General features: G+C 33.0%; 2 protein-coding genes across 12 annotated transcripts; one reads left to right on the top strand and one right to left on the bottom strand.

The window, feature by feature from the left end:
- Positions 7,245–15,382, top strand: LOC109334078 (aminopeptidase M1-like). 4 transcript variants are annotated; one of them, XM_019569668.1, is made up of 20 exons: positions 7,246–7,648; positions 7,926–8,068; positions 8,743–8,845; positions 8,919–9,105; positions 9,195–9,288; positions 9,841–9,994; positions 10,124–10,228; positions 10,319–10,435; positions 10,885–10,998; positions 11,490–11,672; positions 11,799–12,120; positions 12,783–12,904; positions 12,992–13,089; positions 13,552–13,729; positions 13,818–13,932; positions 14,035–14,102; positions 14,187–14,264; positions 14,420–14,497; positions 14,778–14,967; positions 15,053–15,382. In XM_019569668.1, exons 1-19 carry the CDS (start codon positions 7,430–7,432, stop codon positions 14,958–14,960), a joined length of 2,661 nt encoding a protein of 886 aa, XP_019425213.1. In that variant the 5' UTR covers positions 7,246–7,429; the 3' UTR covers positions 14,961–14,967; positions 15,053–15,382. The 4 variants fall into 4 exon arrangements, with proteins under 4 accessions (XP_019425220.1, XP_019425213.1, XP_019425206.1 ...); XM_019569661.1 differs by having other exon boundaries at positions 14,778–14,971; positions 15,057–15,382; XM_019569655.1 differs by having other exon boundaries at positions 7,247–7,648; positions 14,778–15,146.
- Positions 17,748–21,468, bottom strand: LOC109334111 (60S ribosomal protein L18a-like protein). Of its 8 annotated transcripts, none has more exons than XM_019569713.1 (4): positions 21,078–21,468; positions 18,567–18,695; positions 18,354–18,471; positions 17,748–18,042 (listed from the first exon to the last, which is right to left on the bottom strand). In XM_019569713.1, exons 2-4 carry the CDS (start codon positions 18,683–18,685, stop codon positions 17,989–17,991), a joined length of 291 nt encoding a protein of 96 aa, XP_019425258.1. In that variant the 5' UTR covers positions 18,686–18,695; positions 21,078–21,468; the 3' UTR covers positions 17,748–17,988. The 8 variants fall into 8 exon arrangements, with proteins under 8 accessions (XP_019425258.1, XP_019425268.1, XP_019425245.1 ...); XM_019569723.1 differs by having other exon boundaries at positions 21,146–21,468; XM_019569700.1 differs by lacking the exon at positions 21,078–21,468 and adding an exon at positions 19,791–20,116 and having other exon boundaries at positions 18,567–18,762.

The raw sequence follows: 27,814 nt of genomic DNA, 5'->3' as shown, positions 1-27,814 counted from the left end.
AAATGATTTTAAATATAGGCTATTATAATAAGAGATAATGAATAATATTTTACCTATCAAATTTCACAGTACTTTGATTCTTATTATACCGTTAACCATCAGGGCACTAATTAAGGAAGTAAATAGTTTTTTTTAGTGAATAATCATTTTGGTTCTTTTTCGTGTAATAATTTGGTTTATAAGGTAAAAATCAATATGGGTCAAAATAGTTGTTAGCGGAACTAAACTATTCTATAAATAGTGAAAAGTGATTAATTTGACTAGATTTGATATCAATAGGTATCATTTTGGTTTTTTACACAAATTTTTTAACAAAATGAGTCTTCAAAATTTGAAGGAATACTTTACTCTAGTTTTTTTAATTAAAGTATTCTTTCATCCATATGGATAATATTAGAGTAGTGTTGATTATACAATATTGTTGGCTTTTATGTTCTTTTTTATACATGGACCAATTATTCTCTCTTTACTAACAATTGAATAGAAATAGGATCAATTTCATTTTTCTCTTCTCTCTCACATTTCTTCTCCACTCTTTCTTGGTTTTATTGTGATTAAGATTGAGATCACGATTCTTTGATGATTCATCGTCAAATTTTCTAGTTGAGCTTCTGTCAATTTTCTCGTTAAGATTCTTTGACGATTCGTTGTTGATTTTGTGACTTAGGGTTTCAGATTGACCTTCTTCTTTGATGATCATCCTCTTCTTCTTGCTAATTCGTCATGGATTTGCTCTCCATTGTTGATTGTGATGCCGATGATCATGATTTCCTCGCCGCTGTGTCGTCGCATTGCTCAATTCAGTTCATCGGTGATTCTTGTGTCGTCATCGCTGTCAATCGCTTCAGTTTTTGTGACTCTTTGCATTTATCATTCTCGCATTACTTGGATCCTTTGATTCATGGGCGATATAAGGTTTTTTTGTTGTTTCTTCATCTTCTAGGTTATCGTTTTTTGTTGATTTGGTAGTAGTACATTACCTATGGCTTCTTTTGTTGTGTTGAATTGTTGCTTCATCACTATTACATGTTGATTATGTTTTCAATGCGACTTCTGACCTAAAACTTCAATTAGTACGATTTGTTTCTTGCTGAATTCGTTGACTTGTTTTTATTCGTGATTTGTTGTTGGATCATTGATTCGTTGTGGAATTGCTAGTTCAGTCTGTGGTTGTTGGTTTGCTGGTGTGTTTGTTGCATCTTCATTGATCATTCAGTTCTACGTTCATGAAGGATTATATGTCTATGTTGTCACCTCGTCCATCGTAGGTTGTTCCTCCTCCGACGATTTCATTTACTTAGGTGATCTCGACAAAAGTTGTGAGAAAAGTATTTTATGTGGAAGCAATAGGTTGAAGCGATTATAGTGTCTCATCGTCTTGAATGGTTTGTGGTTAATTCATAAGTGCCTCTACGGTTTTTATTTGAGGAAGATTGTGATGCTCGCCATGTGAATCTTGTGTTTCTTCAATGGGAAGAATATGACCAACACCTTGTCTCATGGTTGCTTCAATCATTATCTGAGACTGTGCAATCCCGAGTTTTAGGCCTTCGTCATGCGTGGCAAATTTGGGATGAAATTCACATATTTTTTGACTCGTTGATTCGTGCTATGAGTCAACTATTTCTCTCGGAACTTCGTATTTTGAATAAGGACACTCAAATTGTCTCTGAGTTTGTCTCACACGTCAAGGCGCTCGTTCACTCACTAGTTGCCATTGGTTAAGTCATCTATGGGAGAGAACAAGTTCGGCTAGTGCTAGAGGGACTTCCTTCTGAATATGAGTCCTTTGTGACTTCGATAAATAACAGAAGTGAACTGTGTTTGTTTTTTCAGCTTGATCCTTGCTCATGGTTGATGAGACTTATTTAGAGCGGATTCACCCTCCAGTCACTAAAACATTTTCTAGGAATGTGGCTCATTCGTCTGTTAAGACTCGCCTAACGAATCCTTCACATATTCCACAGCTGACTTATGATGTTCCTGGTTCATCCTTGCCTCATTCTCTTATTCCACAAGGAGTTCGTTCAGGTGTTGATGCATATGGACTCCCTAACCCTTCCTCTCAGTTTACTCATTCTTTCGGGAGAGGTAGAGGTTACAGTTTTTGGTAGGGGAAGAGGGGGAAGATTTTGTTTTGGTAGAGGCAGAGGTAGTGTCAGTTGTGTTAGAAACCTGTATATCAGGCCCTCCAATGTTGGTATAGGTTTGATTTGGTCTTGGGAACACAACAACATGTTGTTTCGGCTTAACATCCTCCAATCCTCTCCTATGCGGGTTTGCATCATTCTCAATAGTTATATTCTTTTGTTCCTCGCTAGTATGGATTTTCTCAACCTTCTGCCTCGAATCTTCCTCGTTATCCTCAGGCTTCGATTTTGGGTCCTGCCCCTGTGCACTCCTCCTCACCTTCCTATGGCGCTCTTCCTCAGCAACCACGACAATGGATTCAGTTTCATGTGATGGTTATGGAGCCACAAGTCTACAATTCTCAACTTTGGTATCCGGATTCGAGAGCCACACATCATATTACTTCTAATGCTTCCAATATTATGCATTGGACTAATCTTTCTAGAGAAGATCAGATTCACATGGGAAATGGTTCTAGTGTTCCTATAACAGGTATTAGTGTATCCACCTCTCTTCCCTTTGTGTCCCTGCCCATACCCTTACTCTTAATAATTTGCTTTTGGTCCCTTCTATAATTAAGAATCTGGTTAGTGTGCGTCAGTTTGCTAAGGATAATTCTATTTACCTTGAGTTTCATTCTCACCACTATTGTGTCAAATCTCATGTTGATGACTTTATCCTTCTAGAATGGATTGTTGCACCTGAAGGGTTGTATGTTTTCAACAATCTTCATCTTGCTGTATCTGAGTCTGCTTTCACTATTAGTATAAATAGTTGTTTTATAAGTTCTGATCGTGATCTTGTTTTTTCTTCGCATAAACATTCTAGAGATGATACTTTGTACTATTTATGTCATTCTAGGCTAGGACACCCACATGAAGGGGTTGTGAAACATGTTTTGAGGTTATTTAATATTCCTCTTATGAATAAAAGAAAAGTTGTGTTTTGTGATGCTTATACTTTGGGTAAATCTCATTGTTTGCCTTCCCAACCTTCTCTTATTCTTTACTCAACACCCTTTGATTTGGTGTATGTTGATCTGTGGGGTCCTGATCCTATTGTATTTGTTTCAGGTTATAGATATTACATGTCTATTGTTAATTCATGTACTAGATACACTTGGCTATTTTTGTTGAAGCAAAAGTTTGAGGCTATCATTTTCTTTAAGCAATTTCACACTATGATTTAGGTTTAGTTTAAAGGTGTTCTTAAATACGTCCAAATGGACTGGGGAGGGGAATTTAGACCTTTGCTTCTCTTTTGAGCTCTCTTGGTATCCATCATCGTGTGATTTATCCACACACTCACCATCAAAATGGTGTGATGGAGCATAAACATAGACATATTTTTTAGACAGGTCTCACTCTGCTTGCTCAAGTTGCCATTCTCTTACAATACTGGGAGCATGCATATGATACGGTTGTTTACCTTATTAATAGGATACCTAGTCAGTCTATTCATGGTGGTATTCCTTACAATTGTCTTTATAAGTCCTCTCTTGACTATACATTTCTTAAGGTGTTTGATTGTTCTTGTTTCCCATGTCTGAGACCATATACCAAACATAAGTTGCAACACAAATTTGAGGAGTGCACTTTTCTGAGATATTCTTCTCATCGCAAAAGGATATAAGTGTTTGTATTCTACATGTATAGTGTATGTCTCTAGGATGTTATTTTTAATGAGTCTAAGTTTCCTCACTCGGTTGTCATTCATTCATCTACTTCTCCATCTTCCTCTACTAGTGTCAGTATTCATCTTATTGTCGTGTTTGATACTCCATCTTCGTCAAGCCCAAACACTACTCCATCTCAGTCCAATCTAAACACTGCTACTAGTTCTAGTCCTTCATCTAGGTCTATTCCTCTAAACATGGTTCCATCCCCATCTAGTCTAGACACTACTCCTCCTACAGTTTTGTCCTCGTCATCTGAGGGTGTCTCCTTTGTGATCAGTTGTGTCTACATATTCTTCCTCCCCTCCAGTGCCCATACTGTGTCTATTCCTCGTCATAATTCTCACCTTATGTTTACACGGTCTAAAACCTATTAGTCTAGACACCTTCCTGCTCCAAGTGTCTTCACTATTACATGAACTCAAGTCTGTCAAAGTAGCCTTGTCTATTCTTGAGTGGTGGTCTGCCATGGATGTTGAGTTAGATGCTTTCATGAAAAATCAGACTTGGACTTTAGTTTCTCTTCCCTCACATCGGGAGGTTATTGGTTGTAAATGAGTGTTTAAGGTGAAACAACATCCTGATGATACTATTGATAAATATAAAACGAGACTTGAGGTTAAAGGGTTTCATTAAAGAGCTGTTTTTATTATTATCATGAGACGTTCTCATCGATGGTGAAACAAGTCATGGTTAGAGTAGTTCTCACCTTAGCTCTAACTCATGGTTGGGATATTCAACATATTGATGTTAACAATGTCTTTCTTAATGGCTTTTTGGAGGAGGATGTGTACATGCAACAACTAGAGGGGTTTAGAGTTGTTGATACTACTCTCGTGTGTAAGTTGAACAAGGCTATTTATGGCCTTAAGCAAGCACCAATAGCATGGTTTGACAAGCTTGCAGGAACTCTATTGTCTTTTGGGTTCAGGAAGTGTAGGTGTGATCATTCTCTTCTTCTTATGATCAAACCCACTTGCAAGCTATTTGTGTTTTGTTATGTGGATGATATTATTATACCAAGTACTTCCTCTTTCCTTATTAAACAACTCATTGGTAAGATAAACATAGACTTTGCTTTGAAGGATATAGGAGACTTTGAGTACTTTTTGGAGATTGAGATTCAGAAACATCACAATGACTCTCTTCTCCTTACTTAGTCTAACTACATCAAAGACTTGCTTCACGGTTTCATATGGATGATCTGAAGAGTCTACCTACACCCATGATTGTAGGATGTAAGCTTACTAAGCATGATGGTAATTTTTTGGAAGATGGAAAGCTATATCACTCTCTTGCTGGTGCTTCGCAGTATGTCACCATTACTCGACCTGAGATATTCTATAGTATTAGCAAAGTGTGTCAGTTTCTCTCTCAACCTCAAGAGGAACACTTTAAGGCTCTTAAAAGGATTCTTCGGTATCTAAAGGCACCCTTCATCTTAGTTTGTTGTTATGACTTGCTTCTTTGTCTCATCATCTTCCTCTATATGCTTATTATGATGCGGATTGGACATCTGATCTGAATGACCGGAAGTCTATATTTGGTGCTTCTATTTATGTTGGTCCTAATCTTGTCTTATGGTGGTCTAAAAAAGCAAGAGTGAGTTGCTCGTTTTACTGTTGAGGCTGAGTACATGAGTTTAGTTGTTGCTGCAAGTGAAATGCTTTAGATTCAGAGTCTCCTTCATGAGCTACAATTTCAGGCTACTACTCCTGTCATCTACAGTGACAATATGAGTATTATTTTACTCTCCATGAACTCAGTTCTACACTCTAGAACCAAACATATTGAGTTGGATCTTTTCTGGGTTCGAGAAAAAGTTATCAGCAAACAACTTCCTGTTGAGCATGTTTCTTATGAATATCAGGTTGATGATATCCTTACCAAGACTCTCTCCTCTTCTAGATTTGTTGTCCTCATAAACAAGCTTCAGGTTACTGGTGGTTTTTCTACTCAACGTGCCTAAGAGTTTGGATTGCTCAATATTCAAGGGGAATTTTAGAGTAATACTGATTATGCATTATTGTTAGCCTTTGTATTCTTTCTTATTATGTTTCAGCTCATATACATGTGTGGAGAAGTTATTCTGCCTTTGCTAGTGTAATATTTTTTTATCGTGTTGTTGTATAATCCATATTTGTGGGACTTTATTTTTAAGTTAATAATGCGTAATACGAGAATGTGTGACTTGGTTTATCTCAATACCACAACTTAAAACTTGAGTATCAAATTCCCTTGCCTTTTTCTAACCTATTTACTTTTTTTTCCACATAAAATTAATCATCCTCAGAATCATCTGGGCTATTATTTCTATTGATTTGCTAATTGATTGCCTATATTCCATGATCCTTTTCTCATGATGGATTGGTGAACCAAACTCTTTACATGATTTTATTTACATAAATGTAACACTCTTGCTTTTTTTTTTATTACATTTAGGTGGTGATGTAGCACCCTTGCTCTTTTGACATTGTTCTTGAGCAATACATGTGTTGCTTCTAGGCATCCACATAACATTAACATTATCATCCTTAATCTAATATTGGTACACCTTTCTCATACCTCATTTTCCTCCCAAGACTAAATTCACAAATATATACTATTAATTAAGTTAAGTAAAATTGTAAGAGTTTGCTACACTATGAACACATAATTCACAACTTATATTTAATAACCACTCAATCTTAGATGGTGTATTCATTATATATAAAATTACTTTATATTATCCCTACATAGATATTATATTCTTAAATTAAATTAGACATACTTTTACTCTTCTATTTCTTTACCATACTTTTGATGTGCTAATTTTCCAACTTGTGCACCACTAGTTCATCTAATCTATCTTAATCACACAACTAAACTTGCATATGAAGATGATATACTATCGTTCGACATCTAAATGACATTCACAAAGTCTATTACTTATTAAAACAATAAAAAGTAATATAGCATCATTGGTGAATGTCATGAAAATTTATGGAGAAAAAGACAGATAGTACATAAGTTAACTCTCCAATTTATATCAAAGACAAGTGAATGGTACCATACTATTCCAAAAGAATATATCACTGTGTATCACATAAGATTATAACATGTGAACTTTAAAAAAATTGATGATTCAGATTTTAAAATATTTTTAAGTAAAAACTTATTATAAATGATGAAACAAATTTAAACCTCATATTCTAATATTAGACCCTCCAATACCGGAGAGGATCCCGCCCCACTACAAAATGTATCCTGTCTAAACTAAGGGATTAGTGGCCAATAAAATACAAAGTGAAAGAAAATAAAGGGATCAAACAAATAAAATAACTAAACCATCACAATCACAAAATATAAGGATCAAAATGCACTTAAACCTTTATCTCCCTTACAATTATTTCTATAAACAACACTATGAATGCAAATATGCAATCACTAGTTGGAAAAGTTTCCATGGTTCTTATATATTATCTCATATTTCTTTATTCAACGTCCAATCAATGCAAGCACGTTGTTTGACAAATATTCACAAGCCTTAGAAAATATCTCTGTCCCTTTCTCATCAAATGATGTTATAAGCAATCTTCACTTAACTTTACAAGTACAATATTTGAGTGATCTCTTAGGAGCAAAATGAAGCATAACATAGATCAATTCAAAGGCCAAACAAGGCTACCCAATATTGCAATTCCAAAAAGATATGAACTTCATTTAAAACCTGATCTCATTGCATGTACTTTTTCTGGTACTGTGCAAATTAACCTTAACATAATTGAAAACACTAAGTTCCTTGTCTTGAACTCAGTAGAACTTGTTATACAACATAGCTTGTTCACTAACTCTCATGGTCAGGTTAGTTTTTAGTAATCAAAACCTTTTTTTTATTTCTCTCTCTTTAAGTGGTACCAGTTCTAGTGTGTGGTACCTGATTCTACGTGGTTCATCATTTTTATATTATTATTACACTATTTATTTTATAAGGATAGTTATGTACTATGTGCTACGTAGAATCTGATACTCGGTACATAGGTTAAATGAGGAACCATGTAGCTATGCTTTAAGAAAATAGTGAATTTAGAGTAGTGGATTTCTATGAATATGACCCTTTTGAGATTGATTTGTTGAATAGTATGCTCCATGTGATGTTGTTGTGGATGATGATGATGAGATACTAGTCATGGTTTTTGATGAAACACTGAGTGTTGGAGAAGGAGTTTTAAGGATAGAGTTTTCTGGTGTCCTAAACCAGCACCTAACAGGACTCTATAAATGGTATGTCCTTTACCCTCTTCTCTATCATACATATGATTCTTAAGTTTGTAAGTGACAGTTTTTTCTGGTAAAGTGGTTAAAAACAGATTCATTAGTTAAGAGTTAGGTAAATCAATGGTACAGTTATACTTTCATTTCTCAAAAAATATTGCTTTTCTTTTTCTTTTCATTTTATTAGTACTATCATGATTATGGTTTTGGATGAATCAATGGACTTGCAAATTAGTGCCTATAAAAAATAATCCAAATAGGCAATTACTCTCAAAACTATCAAAGTTAGAAGAAAAAAATTTACACCAAGGAAAATAACTTCATTATAAATTTCGAACATTACTCAAAATCAAATTTTACAAGTTACCATTCTTAAAACATGTTCAATGAATTATATGACTGTCACTCTGGATTATGAGATGTTAGTCTTGGTCATACTCAAATATGACAGGATATTTATTTAAACTCTCCTTATAAAACCACAATCATACATACATAAATGTTCCCTGATGTTGTGAGATATGTTATTTTCTGATGTTTTATATGGTCCATGGAGAAAAATAGTCTCATACTTACATTGGCTCATATTTGAAATTACCTAGCATCATGCTATTTCTTTTATCACTATAAACCACAACATTTCTGATATTTAGAATCATGTGTGTACTTTGTGACTATAACAGCACTTATGTTGATGAGGGAGTGAAGAAAAATATGGCAACTACCCAATTTGAGGCAGTCGATGCAAGGCGGTGTTTTCCGTGCTGGGATGAACCTGCTTTGAAGGTATGTAGAAATAATCTGTTAGGTCCTTCTTATCATAAATGATCATACTAACTACTTTGACAATTCTTAACAGGCAAACTTCAAGATAACACTTACTGTGCCATCAGGGTTGATTGCATTATCTAATATGCCAGTTGCAAACGAAAAGCTTGATGGAGAATTAAAGACTGTTTATTTTGTTGAGTCTCCGATCATGTCAACTTATTTGGTCGCTTTTGTTGTTGGTTTATTTGATCATATCGAGTATACAACTACGGCTGGTATGTGAATGAGAGAAAGATTTGATACATTATTTGTTTATCAATCCTTTTAGCTTTGTGGATAGATTATTTGTTGAACTGTTTTGTAGGGATCAAGGTTGGTGCATATTGTGCTGTTGGAAAGAGTGATCAGGCAGAGTTTGCATTGGATATAGCTGTGAAGACACTGGACATATATACCAAGTTAGTTCTACCTTATTTTTTGTTAGTCTAGACATAGAGAAACCAAGAGTATATGTTCTTTGCAATATCACCTGTGAAAAATAATCTTACTTTAGTCATACATTTTTTGTATGAAAGGTGAAGATTGATTGTACTATTTTCTCTTAATGAGCATGTAATGCTTTGTCAAGGAACATGATAGAGTATTATGGCATCGGTCGGTCCATGTAGCTGACCATACCTAATGAGATTAGGGTTTGGTTGTTGTTATTGTTTTATTGTCTCTGATATGAGAATATATATACTTCATGGACTAAACAGTATATGTGGAAGAAAATATCAGTTTCCTTCACTGAAACCTCTCTCCTTGTACTAACGAAAAGAAATAGGCAGCCCAGTGCACGAGGCTCCTACTTAGTGGGGTCTGGGAAGGGTAGACGTATGTAATCTTATCCCTGCATGCAGAGAGGCTGTTTCCAGGATTTGAACATCTGACTTGAGAATTTTCTTTTGTCTTACCGCTGCACCATTCTTTTGTTGATGTTAGTTGATCTAGTTTGTGATATTGTATAGGTACTTCTCGGTGCCTTATCCACTGCCCAAGCTGGATCTTGTTGCCGTTCCTGAATTTTCTAATGGAGCCATGGAGAATTATGGTTTGATCATATATCGAGAAAATGATCTACTTTACCATGAATTGCACTCTGCAGCTGCTAAGAAGCGAAGAGTAAGTTACTGAGATAATCTTTCTTCAACTTTCATATTTATGCTTGCAACATTATGGTATTGTTTCATTTGTATGTTCTTGAATTGCAAATTGTCAACCATATACTTGGCCTCTTTCTGTTTCCTTTAGATCACAATTTTCACAGCACATGAAGTAGCTCATCAATGGTTTGGAAATCTGGTAACTATGGAATGGTGGACTCATTTATGGCTCAAAGAAGGTTTTGCAACATGGGTAATTAATTCTCTTATCCTCATGGTTTGAACTATAACCAATTAACTAATGAACCATGAATGATCTTTGTATCTGCTAACATGTTTCCAGATAAGTTATATGGCCACTGATATCTTATTTCCGGAGTGGAATATTTGGACTCAGTTTCTTCAACAAGCTTCCGAAGGTTTACATATGGATGCACTTGAAAAATCACATCCGATCGAGGTGATAAATTGAGTATTTGTGATTACATTAAAATGCATTTGAACATTTATGTCAACAGTGGTGCTAAAATCAACTTGGAGAAACAGTGTATTTGATATTATGGAAGCTGAGCTCCAAACTACTTTTTCAAGAGAGGTCTTTTGACTGGAGAGAAGATACATAACTTCCTCCGGCGTGACGATTAGGTTGTTTGCCTCGTGGCCTGGAAGTCATGAGTACAAATCCTGAAAAGTGAAAACAGCCTCTTCGTTTGCGAGGGTATTTTTTTGCAAATGGAGGAAACTCGCCTATATTATTGACCAAAATGAATAATAGTCTGCTTTTTTCATTATTGCTTATTAGTTTATGTCTCATGCCCCCTCTTAGACCAAGAGAAAATGGAAGTGATTGTCAATAACTACACAAAGCAATCTTGGGACATAATTTACTCCTGATCGGCATATTTTCAGGTACAAATACATCATGCACGCTCGGTTATTGAAGTCTTCGATGCTGTTATCTATGACAAAGGATGTACTGTAATTAGAATGTTACAGGGCTATCTTGGGGATGTTGTGTTTCAGGTGACAACTGACAAAGCTTTGCTTTTAATTCCTGAAATTTTCGGGTCGGATTATGTCTTTACATGCAGAAGATTGTTTGTGCTTACTTCCTTTTAGTATTTATTGGAGATTGCTATGGATCATAGTCCTTAATACAAAAACCTTCAAAAATGTATTAGATATTGACCTTATAATTTAAACTGTGACTATTTGTCTGAATTTAGACCTGCATAATTTCTATTAGCACACTGCAATTGTTGCATAGCATGAGAAAACTCTCAGGAACAACCAATGTAACATAACTGCTTTCTGTAAAAGGTAGTGTAACATAACTGCTTTCTATTAGCGAGTGGAAGGTAGTGTTTCTAGCTAGAACTTTTGCTAGTTTGTAATTTGTAGCTTCTAAAAGTCCTAATTGTACCAAGCATGCAACTTGTAACTGGACATAGATGGTGATTAATGAATTTCCATTGGTTTATCCATCTGAATTCAATATTCTATTTTCCAACCAGAAATCGTTAAGCACGTATATAAAAAGATATGAAGCCCGAAATGCAAGGACAGAAGATCTATGGAATGTTCTTTCGGAGGTATCGAGTCTGCCAATCAACACTATGATGAACACATGGACAAAGCAAACAGGATATCCAGTTATATATGTTGAGTTAAAAGATCATACTTTGGAAATCAAACAGGTATCGTGGAGTCGCAAACTCGCAATCGAAACTAGCATGCACCACTTAGTTATATATAACTTTAATACTTTCACATTGACATAACTGCTATTAGAAACTTGTCTGATATAACATTTAAGTTTGCAGTCCCAGTTCCTTTTATCTGGTCTGCATGCTGATGGAAAATGGATCGTCCCGATAACCTTGTCTATCGGTTCGTACGAAATAAATAAAAAATTTCTTTTGGATACAAGTGATTTAAGGGTGGATATATCTGATCTGGTTCAATCTATTGGTGATGATTTAAGCTCAATTAAAACAAAAGATGAGGTGGATGTTCAAGAAAATCTATGGATCAAAGTAAATGTTGATCAGAGTGGTTTTTATAGGGTGAACTATGAAGATAAACTTGCACTTAGATTGAGGAAAGCCATACAAAACAATTGCTTGCTACCCACAGATAAATTTGGTATGTGCAAAATGCAACTGATAATATCAATAGAAAGTTTGAAAGTTATTACATAGCATTTTTCTTCTACTGTTATATTCAAGATCATAATATGTAGGTATATTAAGTAAGAAATGCATGGTTGGCAAAAATAATGTGAGAATTATTAGAATGATGCTATTGAGAAATATTGACTGGCTTTTATAAGCTTCTATTAAATACCCAAGTTAGGCTTTGTGTAGGCACTTCCCTCCACAAGGTCCTAATGTTTCTTAATATTTCATGTGTATAAATTTCCCTTAAAATGTTATATCTCTAACTTTACATATATTTATGTGTATATTGTCTCTTTGAGTGAATTTGGGCTAGTATTCTTTTTAGCCACTTATTTCAGTTCCTCATGTGTTTTTATCTTAACAGTTAGGTCCTAAGTAATTTAAAAACAAAAACTGGTCTCAAAAATTTCAAATGTGGTCAAATTAGTTTTTTTTATAGTCAAATTAGTCCCTATCAGGTGTTGTAAACATGTTGAAAAAGACTAATTTGACACACATTTAAAATTCTTGGGACCATTCTGAGTTTTTCAATTTTTGGGACCCAACTGGTACGTCAAAAAACATGGGGAACTAAAATGAGTATTTAATCGTTTCAGTTAGTAATTTGTATCCTTTTAATCTTTACAGGCATTTTGGATGATGGAAATGCTCTTTGTCAGGCTTGTGAACAGCCACTTTCATCTGTGCTTATGTTGATAGATGTTTACAGAAACGAGTTTGATTATATTGTTGTATCAAAACTGATTAAGGTGAGTACAATTTCTCTATTCTACTATTTCTAAAAAAAATAGCATTTATTCATGGGAATATGTTTTCTGAATTCATTTATATTGCAGGTTTGTAAAAATGTTCTGAATGTCTCCATTGATGCCATCCCAGATTCAATAAATGAGTTGAAGCAGTATTTTATCAACATTCTCTTGTATTCTGCTGAGTAAGGAATAAACTTCATAATTTTATTAGGGCCTTGGACTTCTTTTCTCAAAATAACGCACCTTAATGGTTTTTATTCTCCATTGATTGAATATTTACATTGGAAATTCTGTAAGGTTTAGTGCATATTAGATGCTTTGTGTCAGTGAAGTTTCTGCATTTATAGAATCACTATTAATCTAAAGGGGTGCAAATATCTCAAATTGGAAAATCTCATTTACATGTTGTTTCATAGTAACATAATTATCTCATTTACCCGACGTACCGCATACCGAATTCACCACACCATGTATCACATATCATATTCGTCATAGAGAGGTCTCATAAAATTAATGTAAAAAGTAATGAACTACGCCCAGAAGAACCACCAGTACCATGTATCATGTAACTATGCGATATGTTTTGTTCTACACCCAACATGATACAAAGTATTCCATAATTTGTGTGCTTACTGATTGTGCAGACAGTTAGGTTGGGACTCTATATCCGGAGAAGACCACACTATTTCACTCTTGAGGGGAGAAGTTTTTCAGGCCTTGGCTATCTTTGATCATGATAAAACTCAGAAAGAAGCAATTAGGCGCTTTCAGATTTCCTTAGATGATAGTAACACTACTCAACTCTCAGCCAATACTAGAAGGGTAACATTCAAACTTTGTAATCAAGATTACTGTGTCATTGCTTTTGTTCTACTTATTTTTTACATGCAGATTTGTAAATACTTTTCAGGCTGCTTATATATCTGTAATAAGGAATACAACCACTGAAAGTAGGACTGGATTGGAGTCCCTATTGAGTTTGTATAGGAGTACTGATATACTGCAAGAAAGGGAAAGAATATTGCGTATGCGACGACACATTTAAATGGAATGCAACTTGTGCAGTTCCATAATCTCCATTACATTTGCCATGTTTAGTTAAACATGTTTGTTTTGAACTCATGTAGGTTGTATTGCATCAAGTGCAGACCCAAATGTAGTTCTAGATGTACTGAATCTTTTGTTGTCCGGCGAGGTATTATAATTTTCGGAAGCAATTCCTGGTTATAAGCAACTGAAATTCCTACAAGTTTGACCTTCATTTATCTACATGATTTAGATTCCAGATCAAGATATTGTTTTTGTACTGGCTGGAATAAGCTTGGAATGCAGTGAAGTTGCATGGAGATGGTTGAAGGTATGAGATTCCATAGTAACAAGTTCTTAGTTGCTCTCATTATATCATATCTGGAACAAGAGTTTGGAAAGAAGTTCTGACTTCTGAGATCATATAAAACCTGTGAATGTTAGTTTTGATTTTATGGACTCATTTTGGCTTGATGTCAAATGTAGGGTAACTGGGAAAGAATTCTAGCCAAATATGGTGCCGGACTTTTGCTCACTAATTTCATAAACCAAATCGTCCCACGGGTAAGTAAACGGCTCCGAAAAACACTACTAGTGGATAAATTTCAATATGATCTTACTAACTTGTATCCTTAAAGAATCAAAATAATGAAAGCTTCCTCAAATCAACCATAACAACTTAACTCTGAGATGTGTGTCTGTTTGCTTTTTATATCTCTAACAACAAAGCATCTGAGAAGAATAAGATTGTAGTATATGATGCCGAATTGCGATTCCAATGTAATGAAACATGAATGTCTTCAAATTTGAAATCTCTCATTTCTTGAATCTCATGTTCTGGCAGGTTAACAACAATGAGATAGCAGACGAGATAGAATCATTTTTCGCAAGTAACGTGAACCATTCCATTGTTATGAACTTGAAATTGAGCATCGAGCAAATCCGTGTCAAAGCAAGATGGATTCAGAGTGTAAAGCAAGAGCAGACCCTTCCAGACTTAATCAAACAATTAGCTAAGAGGAAATGATAACTTTGACACCATTTCTTCTTAAGAAAATTATTAGCGCGACTAATTTCAATTAAGCTCTCAATTGTGCCTCTAGTACATTCCAACATTAAGTCATTCCCAGTTTGACTGAGAATAATTGGCTAAGACCAAAAACTCTATCAAGTTATGATATATATATATATATATATATCTTAAAAGTTTGTATCTTGCTTGTTATATTTATGAAATGCCAAATCTATAATTCCAGTTTAGGATAACTATGTCATCAAATTTGCAAGAATTCCCAAGTTATCTGTGTAAAGCAACAGTTTGTCCAGTTGCACTCATCCATGACATGCAATTGTGAATAGTAATATAGTGAGCTACAAATTGGAATATGTAAATGGTCCAATGATAATTCTAAACACATTTTGTACCATAGTATGGAATAGCATTCAGAATCTTACAGTCACAACATCCAAAAGTAGCCACTTCAAATACATGAATTTTCATGCACAATAGCTACTCCTGCCATTCCCCTACATGAATTTCAACTCTATCTATGCATGTGAAGAAGTCACTTACAGAAGAATCATGTGTGTGGTGGTGGGGTGTAATTATAACACAACAAACCAATCAACAACTAATGCTCTACCCTTGTTGTGCTTTGTTGCAAATCTTTACATAATTTATGATATTTGTATTTGAATATTATGTAGTATAAAGTTATGAGATTTATAACAATGAATATATTTCTAGTCTAATACCGGATTATCTAAATGACAGTATAAAAGAAGGTGTTGGATGGGCTTGTTAGGAAGGTGGAGATGAGTTATAGAAATTGTTGCCAAATTCAGTAGCGCTGTCACTTTTTATAAAGTGCAACTTGCATTATAAAATTTAGTGTGTATGATTTAGATAAAATTATGATGTGAATTCATTTAAACAATTAAATAAGCTTGAATATTATTATATTCTCCTAGTAAATCCTCCTAACCCAAGAAAGTGATACATGTTACTTAAAAACCAATTGCTCATAAATAAAGTATCACCTTATGACACATGTCATTTTTTTGTGGGTAGGAGGATTAGTAGGAGGATATATCACTTTCATTAGATTTACTAGATCAAAGCCGGTGAATTATTCTTATGTTCTGTTTGCCATAACAACATCTTGGAATTTGATCAATCATATCCGGAGCTATAATAACTTTTTTTTAGAGATTCCAAAAGCTACTGAAAGCCTATTCCATCTTATTTATGTCCCTAAAATCTTTGTCTCATATCTAATACACAATTTATAGTGTGTATGGAATCTCTAATGTTGCCTCAAGTTTTAAGACTTGCTTTTTTCTCATGAGCATAACTAATTCATAATACACTCTTTGAGTGATTCTTTTCTTAAACTCAAATATAGGATATATCCTAGGTTTCTGCTAAGTTTACACACTAAAGTCACTATTCTTGAATTTTGGTTTATTCTATGGAATCGATGCACAAACCAAAGATCAATAAGTGCTTTTAAGGAAAGACACTAAAACCTAAAGTTTTCATCCAACTTAGTCTATCACTCTCTTTGAGCAAGTCACCCTCCTCTAATTTCTAAAGGTTTCTATGACAAAATGACCTTTGATTGATCCACAAGTCATAGAATGTCATTTAATAGTTGTAATTCATTTGTCATTCAAGCATTTCAAGCATACATCCTTAGAAATAACTATCTTCATGGACTTGACATAAGCTTAGATTACATGTAAGAGGATAAGTGTTTATATATATAGGCTTAATAATTATGCCAAAGATAATCGTGCATAACTAAGTCAGACCAATGTGAATTTAGCCGAATACTTCTCATTTAGTCACAAGTGGCAAATATTGAGACTCATTCTCTCGCTATTTTATTTCCCATGGTTGATGATAGGGTGCGGGAGAGACCACTCATCACTAAGGTGTATCGGAGGAGGCCACGTGGCCACAACTAATCCACGTGGCAGCAGAGAATGAAGAACGTGGCAGCAGAGAAGGAATAATTCCAGAGCAGTGTAACTTGTAACTGCCGTAGGGGTTATAGGGGGGAATCTATAAATAGGAGTGAGGGGGGTTAGGGTGAGTAGTTTTGAAGTATTGTGTAGGAAGAGGAATTGATTCAGGGATTCAATCTTGTAATGTGTAATTGATTCAGGGAATCAATTAGTGTTCTTCATTGTCTTCTTCTAATCTTGCAATCAATAAAGAGGTATTAGTATCCGGAATTCAATTGATTCCGGATCGATTTTGTTCGGAACTTCTTCTTCTTTTGTGCATTCTTTTACCGGTGTTATCAGTTGAATATGTATTTAGAACATGCTCCATGTTGGCATGATAGATGTTTGTTGATTAGATAATACATGGATTTCTTGCATTACAAGTAAATGCTATAGAATCTTGACGAATCATTATTTGTCATGGGGATTGACATGTCATACATGCATAGAGCATTGCATTTGAACAAAATGTTATGCGAGTAACATACTCATAACATCAAGATAAAAGGCACAATATCTAAGTATTATTCATTCTGTTTGAATTTTGCCTATAATCAACAATAATGTGTTTTCTTTGGAAATGAAATTCTATCCAAATGATGTTTGTGTATGAAAATTGGAAGTATGAACTCCTTTTAAAGGAAATCCTTGAGAAAGATTTATGACCAAGAATTTTGTATAAATTTCCATTTCTCCTTGGATTTGTCCCATTTAGGTAGAAGTTTTCAAAATATGGATTTAGACTTTTTTCCGGGGATGAATTTTTAGAGAAATCTTCATTTTGAGAAATGAAGGAATTACATCCTTGAAAGTGAACAATCTTCTTTGATAAAATCTGAGTTACATCCGTGTGTATACATAAGTACACTAATGAAACATAAGTAGTTGTATGTCCACATAGATATGATTGGTACCTATTCTTCTCTATGGCTAGAAGGGATCACTTAAGCTTTGTTCCATGTACATTAGCCTCACCTTCCTCTTGTAGAGTCTCATGTTAGATATGATTCTGATTGATAAGAGACATGTTAGTTAAACTGTACTTACCAGATAAGAACAATCGTTGTTATCAGCACAGCAATTGTGAAAACTAGAGCCTGCAACACCAATAAATTTTTATCAAAAATAGAATCAGAAAAGAACAATCATTCCTTAAGAGTAAGATGAAAAGTAGAAATTTTGACAACCGGAATGCAAGGCGGACCAGTACACAAGGCTCCCACATAATGGGGTCTGGGGAGAGTAGATGTACGTAGTCTTACCCTCACAAGGGAAGAGGTTGTTTCCAGGATTTGGACACAAGATATCCAATGTCACAAGACAAGAACCTTAAAGTTGGGCATAGGCTAATCCTCGACAACTGAAATGCGGAATGAAATTTAAATCTGTTCTTAAACACAAGACTTACAGCAATTGCAGAAGCAGCAAGGCCAGCACGCTCTCTTGGATCTTTGTGATAGTAATTTCCGAAGTAGAGAACTGTGGCGTAATACCACATCAGTGGGCATACAAATCCTAGCAAAAGACTGGCAAGAAAAAAAGGAGGGGAGAAGTTGCAAGCATCAGAATATGCAGGTTAAAGAAAGCGCGAGAAAGAGTAATTCTGTATAAAATAACTAACCAGAACCATCCAATTCCACAGCCAAAACATGGAAGTGGCTTGTCAAATTTTCCCAATTGTGACTCATCTGAATCCCTGATAGGAGCATACTCACCATTTCTTCGGTCAGTTGTATCCATCTTGACCCCTCTGTATATTAAAATCAAATTCAATTCACTTTTTCCAACTCGATAGATGTATTTCTTTACAAAAAGGCCTGAGCAACAAAGCATGAATTTCATCATAATCCTGGCAGGAGGCGAGAATAAATTGAAACCAAAACAGAAATGACATTCTGCTAGAATGCCAGAAAATGACATGTTTAATATGAGTAGTAGGTGTAAACTACCAAGGTTCATTATCATTACCTATAAAAGACTATTCAATACCTGTAATGAAGTATCTATTTCTCATTACAATGACACTTCTGTCGCGCTAATAGCTTAATCCTAATATAGTTTCCTAGAGGTCATGGGTTCAAAACCTAGAAAAAGTCTTGACGCAACGGTAAGGTTGTTTGCATTGCCTTAAGGGTAAGCTGTATACATCTACCCTCCCCAAACTTGACTAAGTGAGAGTCTCACGCACTAGCTGCCGATTTTCTTAGCTCAATTCTGCCTTCATGGAGCCACTAAACTAGAAGAAAGTTTATTAGTGTTTAACTTACACATGAAACAAAAAAAAATCGAATTAGAGTCTCATCATAACCACACCATAAAAAGCAAGTCATTTCAAACAGTATACATAAAACATCCTAAAAAACTAGAAAAATTGCACCCTTCACTTGATAACTAAAATCAAAAGGCTGTGGAATTCTCAATAACCAATTGTATTCCAATCACATTAATCATTGATATTCCAGATTTCAGAAAATGAGTTTGCATAAATACAAAAAAAAAACATGCAAGTCAAGCATAATAATGCAAAAACTTTGAAATCAATATAAGAGTAACCAGAAGAAAACCGCACTAAAATCAGCACCTTTCAAGTTAAGTCAATTGTGCAATTGAGCTATATCAAAAATAACAATAGTAATTAACCCCAAAAGTATTCCAATAATGGCTGGCACCATAAAAAAAATAGTTCAATGCATGAGGCTCCCAAATCTAGATGTAAGCAGCTTTAACTTTGCAGATAAAGACAAAAAAAGACTGTTTCCATTATTTAAAAACATAATCTTTCCGAGTCACAAAGTAAACAACTTTATCGATATTCAGACAAAACCCAGATAGTAATTATGGTTACCTGTGAAAGTAAAATGAGAATGGAATAGATCTGTGGTGAGAAGTGAATATGTGAAGAATAAAGAAAAATAGATAAAAGGCAGTTTCTAGAATTTTAATGAATGAAAGTGGAAAGTTATAAAGTGAGAGTGAAGTGAATGGTATAGTGGAAATGGAAGGAAACTCTACAAGGTCAACCACTGACTATATACTCTCACCTTTTAATTCTATTTTCTCCTTTTATGCTATTTTTTGTTTAAGATAAGAAAGTGGATAGAGAGAAAAATATAAGAAAGAGTTGAAGAAAGAAACCACAAATATATTAGATTTTTTTTATTTCTTAGTTTAAAAGTTAGAGAAAAATATATATATTGATAATGTAATAATTTTTTACACTGTCAATGTCATTCTCCACCATTCATTTTCAATCATCATTGATTCTTCATAGAAAGTGATTCAAATGAAGGGTGGATGATGCATTAATTGCGTATAAATCTTCATAATGTGTATCGATTTTACACTCATAGATTTCTATACAGTTAATATATTATCTATCATTCATTTGTATAACTTTTATTCAAGAGTCAATAATAATTAAAAATAAATAGTGGATGATGTAGTGACGGCAAAAATATTTTACGATGTTAGCGTAATTTTTTTTTTCTCTTTCTATTGTTTAGTACAAGAGAAAGAGTACAAATAAAAAATATGTGTTTTATTCATTTATTTGACAGGGTAAAAAATGAGAAGAGAAGAATGATATTATTTTTTGTGTCAAAAATATCATTGAAATAAATATAAAATAAAAATATATATTTTTAGTAGTTAGTAAAAAAATAATTTATTCAAAATTTCAAATATTATGATATATATTCTTTTAATTTTAATTACTAATCAATAATTATAACAATGATTATTATAAATTAAATAGAAAAGAATGGTAAAATTTGGAGATCAAAATTTGAAGGATATTATTAACATTTTGTATATAATTATTATTTCCCCTAATTTTCTTCTGATAAGTGAAGAGAAAGAAATTTTGTGCGACCCACATTTTTTTTTTACTCTTTTTTTTTTTCTCTAGGAGTGGCAATGAGTTAGATCGGAGTTGGATTTTTGCTTACCCAAAATTCAGAACCTGAACTAATGGTGTTGAAAACAATGCTAATCTCCCCAACCTAGTCGGTTGTAGGTAATATGAACCCAAAGGGAACCCAAATTATGAAACATGCAAACTCAACCGAGTTGAAACTGGTATTATTTCAATGTCTCAAAATGAATATACAAAACAGTATTGATAAAGTCATACCGTACCGGCCGGTTCAACCAGAAAATCGGTGAACCAAGCCTTTTACCAGTACGGGACGGCTGTTGTACCGGATATGCACCAGATCTGGTGGAAACTGGCCAAAACCGGCTGGTATTCCTCAAAACCGGTGAACCGGCCGAGTTGGCACTGAACTGGCCGGTTGTGCATTAAAAAAAACAAGCTTTCCACGTTCACCGTCGCATTTGCTCCGGCATCCAATCTTGAGTTCCTTTTCGCGGACACATAAAACCCAATCACTTTTGTTTTTGTTTAGATTATTTTGGTAGGGTTTAGATTTGAAGAATTTGGAAATAGATGGAAGAAAAAAAAGGGGGAGAAGGGAGAGAGGCAGTGGAGAAAAGATGAAAAGATGAGAAAATGAAAATGACAAAGTGAGAGAGAAGATAGAGGGAAGTTGGAAATGATGAAAAGAAGAAAAAGAGAGAGAGAAAGGAGGGAAAAGATGAAAAGAAGTGAAAAGATGAGAAGATGAAAAGGAGAAAGTGAAAGAGAGAAGAGATAGGGAAGTTGGGAAATGATGAAAAGAAGAAAGAGACGTGAGAAAGGAGGGAAAGGATGAGAAGAAGTGAGAGAGGAAAAAAAATTATGATATGATGTGTGTTTTATGTTGACACATGGAGGATTGTGATCGGAGGAAGTGATTTTTTTATTATCTTCTTGATTCCATTTTGTTAGAGTTTAGATTATAGATTTGGTTTAGTTTGATTTTGAGGGGATTGATGAAAACCAATGTTATCATATTACAATATCAAGTATGAGAAAATGTATGTACTCATAATGCAAAAGTTTCATACAATGTAAGTATATTATCCACCATATTATAGGTTTACATATATATATATATATATATATATAAATATAAGCAAGTATGTCTGGTTTAACCGGCATGTAGTTTAATTACTGAACCATTGGTTGAACCACTATACAACTATACCAGTATCCTAACCGATTTGATAACCGGTACAGTTTTAATAACACTGATACAAAGTTGAAAGGAACTAGTGGTAAAGTGACTGTAAAATTTAAGTAGCCTTTTGCTTCCTTAGCGGATCTAAATTGGCCACTACCATCCTTGGCCACCATACTTGCACGTAGTTCTACAACGCCAATAATATATGCACCCGGAGCACCAACAATAGATACATTATCATAAATTTCTGCACATAGAAAAGTTATCTTTATGTGTCATTCAATTTTGATATAGTTTGCCACATTTGTAAATGACAACTTTGTAGAATTTAGATTATCTTTATGTGTCATTCAGTTTGATATATTTTGCCACATTTGTAGATGACAACTTTGTAGAATTTAGATGTGAGATTTGTTGTTGTCCAATGTCTATATTAACTAACATTCTTTTGCATGGAGTCACAACTTGTACGACGTTGGCGATTATAGACAAAGACTACCCATGAAATTTCAACAAATATAAAGATATCAATGTTATCATTTTAACTACCGAGAGACAATAATATATATAAAAATTAGTATATTATGTACGTGCTAATTATAATTTAAAGTTTAAATAAAATTAATAAGCAATGCAAAAATTGGGATCAATTTTTTTAAATAACTTGTAAAAAAATTGAATATATGATATCAAATGGTTTATAGGACATGCAATGAGTGAAAATGTTAGGATGTCTTTGCTTTGGCCATTTCTGTTTTCATTTTCAATGAAATCAAAAAATAAGTGTGAAAACATGTTTGCCTTGTTGTTTTTATTTCGTATTTCAGAAAACATGACCTTCATTTCCTGAAATTTTGGAAATGAAAAAAATGGTATTTCCAACATTTTAAAAAGTGAAGCAATGACAATTCATTGATTTTTTAAGACTTTTTACTTCACTTATTCTATATCTTTTGATGTTTTAACTTTTTCAAATTATTCCATATTTTGTGATGTATTGAAAACTCAATACACATTTATATTTTACTTTCCCATTATATCCTTATATATTACTCCTATTTTCACTACATGTTTCTTCATTTCTTTTTAATACATTTTTCAAAGTGCATTAAATATGACTATTTTAGTCAAATTGTATCGAATTTTTATATCATTTAATAATTTCTTAAAGTATGTACATAATATTAAACATCAAATAATGTTACTATCTCACTTATCAATAAAACACTAAAATCAATTCATAAATACTTTCAGACTATCATACATCCTAATAATAAAATTTATTTGTTTACCTTTCAACATAAAAACTTTTTTCGCATCTCTTATGATATTGTTGAAATAGTTCGACAATGAGTATGATAATATATGATTCTAGTATAAAAATTGACGTCTTTTGAATTTACTGTAACCTTAATTAAATAATAGAGCATTTGTAAATTACTAATTTATGTTAGCTTTTAATTTTTTTTTTGAGAGCACTTGCAACTGCGTGATGCTCATTATGATCTTCCACATCTCTTTGTGGTAGCTAATGACCAAATCCAGCTATTAAAGGTGATTAATATATTGTTGACATCAAATCCGTTGAGAAAAATGCAAATATCATATATGAAGACATCTGACGAAATTATTGGTATTACCACTTTAGTTATTAAAATTTAGAATTGAATTAGTTATAAATGCAAGTATCATGATTTGTGAAGTTTACAATGAATGATTTTGACTATGAAAATTATAATAACAAACATATTTTCAAGAAATGAAAACATAAAAATGAAAACTATTTTTTGAAAGTGAAAATATGAAATAGAAACAGAAAACATTTTTTAAAATCAAGGGGAAATGAAAAGGCGTAAAAATGTGTTACCTTTAACAATATTTGTGGTTGGAGAGATGGATGTATTTGAGTAGTCTCAGTAATGTTGAAAAATAAAAGAAGAGAGATATCTAGATATGTGTTGAAGAAGAAAGGGAGAGAGAAATAGTACAGAAATGTGTTTTGTAACACCGTGAGTTTTATGTGTATGTTTTATTAATTACTTATTTTAACAACGATTAATTTTAGAAATCAATACGTATTGAATTAGACTAAACCTTAGTTCAGTGTTAGTCTTTTTTGATGATTTCCTATTTTGTGGTAAATTTTCGTAATTTTCTGTGACAGAAAGTTTTTGAGCTGCTATCGGACCCAAATTCCCCCGAATTTGGCCCAATAACGTGTTTTTGAGTTCCATAACTCAAAATTGAATTCTGATTGCGCCATTAACTTTGAAATATTATTTTGAGTCAAGATAGACATCAAGTTTTTCCAGAACGCATTTCTAATTATTTTCACTCCGAATTCTGTGTTTCGAAGTTCTAACCGTAAACCGAAATCAGGAGATTTTTATTATTCGACCAGTTATTAGCCGACAATACTCAAGAATGTGTCATCGAAAAGGTCACATCACTTTCATGTAAGAAGCTTGTTTGTTAAACAAACAAAAATACATATTCTCTTACACAAAATCTCCTAGATCACGCAACAAATCCTCTCACTCCACCACCATTAGACACATCACCTATGTTAGTCTAAATCTACTTACTTTGCATTAGATTTTCTGATTTGATGAGGGTGATGCTCTCCTATAAATACCTCACCTCATATATATATATATATATATATATATAAATATAAGCAAGTATGTCTGGTTTAACCGGCATGTAGTTTAATTACTGAACCATTGGTTGAACCACTATACAACTATACCAGTATCCTAACCGATTTGATAACCGGTACAGTTTTAATAACACTGATACAAAGTTGAAAGGAACTAGTGGTAAAGTGACTGTAAAATTTAAGTAGCCTTTTGCTTCCTTAGCGGATCTAAATTGGCCACTACCATCCTTGGCCACCATACTTGCACGTAGTTCTACAACGCCAATAATATATGCACCCGGAGCACCAACAATAGATACATTATCATAAATTTCTGCACATAGAAAAGTTATCTTTATGTGTCATTCAATTTTGATATAGTTTGCCACATTTGTAAATGACAACTTTGTAGAATTTAGATTATCTTTATGTGTCATTCAGTTTGATATATTTTGCCACATTTGTAGATGACAACTTTGTAGAATTTAGATGTGAGATTTGTTGTTGTCCAATGTCTATATTAACTAACATTCTTTTGCATGGAGTCACAACTTGTACGACGTTGGCGATTATAGACAAAGACTACCCATGAAATTTCAACAAATATAAAGATATCAATGTTATCATTTTAACTACCGAGAGACAATAATATATATAAAAATTAGTATATTATGTACGTGCTAATTATAATTTAAAGTTTAAATAAAATTAATAAGCAATGCAAAAATTGGGATCAATTTTTTTAAATAACTTGTAAAAAAATTGAATATATGATATCAAATGGTTTATAGGACATGCAATGAGTGAAAATGTTAGGATGTCTTTGCTTTGGCCATTTCTGTTTTCATTTTCAATGAAATCAAAAAATAAGTGTGAAAACATGTTTGCCTTGTTGTTTTTATTTCGTATTTCAGAAAACATGACCTTCATTTCCTGAAATTTTGGAAATGAAAAAAATGGTATTTCCAACATTTTAAAAAGTGAAGCAATGACAATTCATTGATTTTTTAAGACTTTTTACTTCACTTATTCTATATCTTTTGATGTTTTAACTTTTTCAAATTATTCCATATTTTGTGATGTATTGAAAACTCAATACACATTTATATTTTACTTTCCCATTATATCCTTATATATTACTCCTATTTTCACTACATGTTTCTTCATTTCTTTTTAATACATTTTTCAAAGTGCATTAAATATGACTATTTTAGTCAAATTGTATCGAATTTTTATATCATTTAATAATTTCTTAAAGTATGTACATAATATTAAACATCAAATAATGTTACTATCTCACTTATCAATAAAACACTAAAATCAATTCATAAATACTTTCAGACTATCATACATCCTAATAATAAAATTTATTTGTTTACCTTTCAACATAAAAACTTTTTTCGCATCTCTTATGATATTGTTGAAATAGTTCGACAATGAGTATGATAATATATGATTCTAGTATAAAAATTGACGTCTTTTGAATTTACTGTAACCTTAATTAAATAATAGAGCATTTGTAAATTACTAATTTATGTTAGCTTTTAATTTTTTTTTTGAGAGCACTTGCAACTGCGTGATGCTCATTATGATCTTCCACATCTCTTTGTGGTAGCTAATGACCAAATCCAGCTATTAAAGGTGATTAATATATTGTTGACATCAAATCCGTTGAGAAAAATGCAAATATCATATATGAAGACATCTGACGAAATTATTGGTATTACCACTTTAGTTATTAAAATTTAGAATTGAATTAGTTATAAATGCAAGTATCATGATTTGTGAAGTTTACAATGAATGATTTTGACTATGAAAATTATAATAACAAACATATTTTCAAGAAATGAAAACATAAAAATGAAAACTATTTTTTGAAAGTGAAAATATGAAATAGAAACAGAAAACATTTTTTAAAATCAAGGGGAAATGAAAAGGCGTAAAAATGTGTTACCTTTAACAATATTTGTGGTTGGAGAGATGGATGTATTTGAGTAGTCTCAGTAATGTTGAAAAATAAAAGAAGAGAGATATCTAGATATGTGTTGAAGAAGAAAGGGAGAGAGAAATAGTACAGAAATGTGTTTTGTAACACCGTGAGTTTTATGTGTATGTTTTATTAATTACTTATTTTAACAACGATTAATTTTAGAAATCAATACGTATTGAATTAGACTAAACCTTAGTTCAGTGTTAGTCTTTTTTGATGATTTCCTATTTTGTGGTAAATTTTCGTAATTTTCTGTGACAGAAAGTTTTTGAGCTGCTATCGGACCCAAATTCCCCCGAATTTGGCCCAATAACGTGTTTTTGAGTTCCATAACTCAAAATTGAATTCTGATTGCGCCATTAACTTTGAAATATTATTTTGAGTCAAGATAGACATCAAGTTTTTCCAGAACGCATTTCTAATTATTTTCACTCCGAATTCTGTGTTTCGAAGTTCTAACCGTAAACCGAAATCAGGAGATTTTTATTATTCGACCAGTTATTAGCCGACAATACTCAAGAATGTGTCATCGAAAAGGTCACATCACTTTCATGTAAGAAGCTTGTTTGTTAAACAAACAAAAATACATATTCTCTTACACAAAATCTCCTAGATCACGCAACAAATCCTCTCACTCCACCACCATTAGACACATCACCTATGTTAGTCTAAATCTACTTACTTTGCATTAGATTTTCTGATTTGATGAGGGTGATGCTCTCCTATATTCTCTCATTTTTACACTAAATTTCCTATACAAACTAAGGTAGTCTTTTATTTTCTCTTCTTCATCTTCTTCTCATACTTCATAGAAAGTTATGAACTTTTATTATGTTGTTCATAAATTAGAGTTTATATTGGTTCTTTAATTATTTTATGAAGACATAACTAAAGGGATGATAATAAAATCATATGAACCTTTATGTAGTTTTTGACTTTTGTAAATCTTGAAATTTCTTCCTTGTTCTTAGATGGAAAAACTATATCTTTGGGCAATGTTAGATGCGTTATTTGTTTGGAAATATTAGAAATTATTGTTAATATTTGAATATGTTTAAAGGTGATGATTTTAACATCAAAAGAACCTTTAATGTGTTTAGGAAAAAGTTTGTATTTTATTCTTGAAAGTTTATGATGTTGATGAGTTGTTGTTGAAAATCTTTCATTTTTAGAAAGTA

This window comes from Lupinus angustifolius, chromosome LG02 (genome assembly GCF_001865875.1).
Source record: "Lupinus angustifolius cultivar Tanjil chromosome LG02, LupAngTanjil_v1.0, whole genome shotgun sequence".
Taxonomy (NCBI): domain Eukaryota; kingdom Viridiplantae; phylum Streptophyta; class Magnoliopsida; order Fabales; family Fabaceae; genus Lupinus; species Lupinus angustifolius.
This window is presented reverse-complemented; position numbering and strand designations above follow the sequence as displayed.

Coding starts and splice junctions, on each gene's coding strand:
- LOC109334078 (XM_019569668.1), top strand. CDS start 7,430: ATGAAGCATAACATAGATCAATTCAAAGGCCAAACAAGGCTACCCAAT. Junction 10,229..10,318: donor AAGAAGGTTTTGCAACATGG/GTAATTAATTCT, acceptor ACATGTTTCCAG/ATAAGTTATATGGCCACTGA. Junction 13,933..14,034: donor AGAAAGGGAAAGAATATTGC/GTATGCGACGAC, acceptor GAACTCATGTAG/GTTGTATTGCATCAAGTGCA.
- LOC109334111 (XM_019569691.1), bottom strand. CDS start 18,910: ATGATAATGAACCTTGGTAGTTTACACCTACTACTCATATTAAACATG. Junction 18,472..18,566: donor TGTGGAATTGGATGGTTCTG/GTTAGTTATTTT, acceptor TTTTCTTGCCAG/TCTTTTGCTAGGATTTGTAT. Junction 18,043..18,353: donor TTGCTGCTTCTGCAATTGCT/GTAAGTCTTGTG, acceptor TTGGTGTTGCAG/GCTCTAGTTTTCACAATTGC.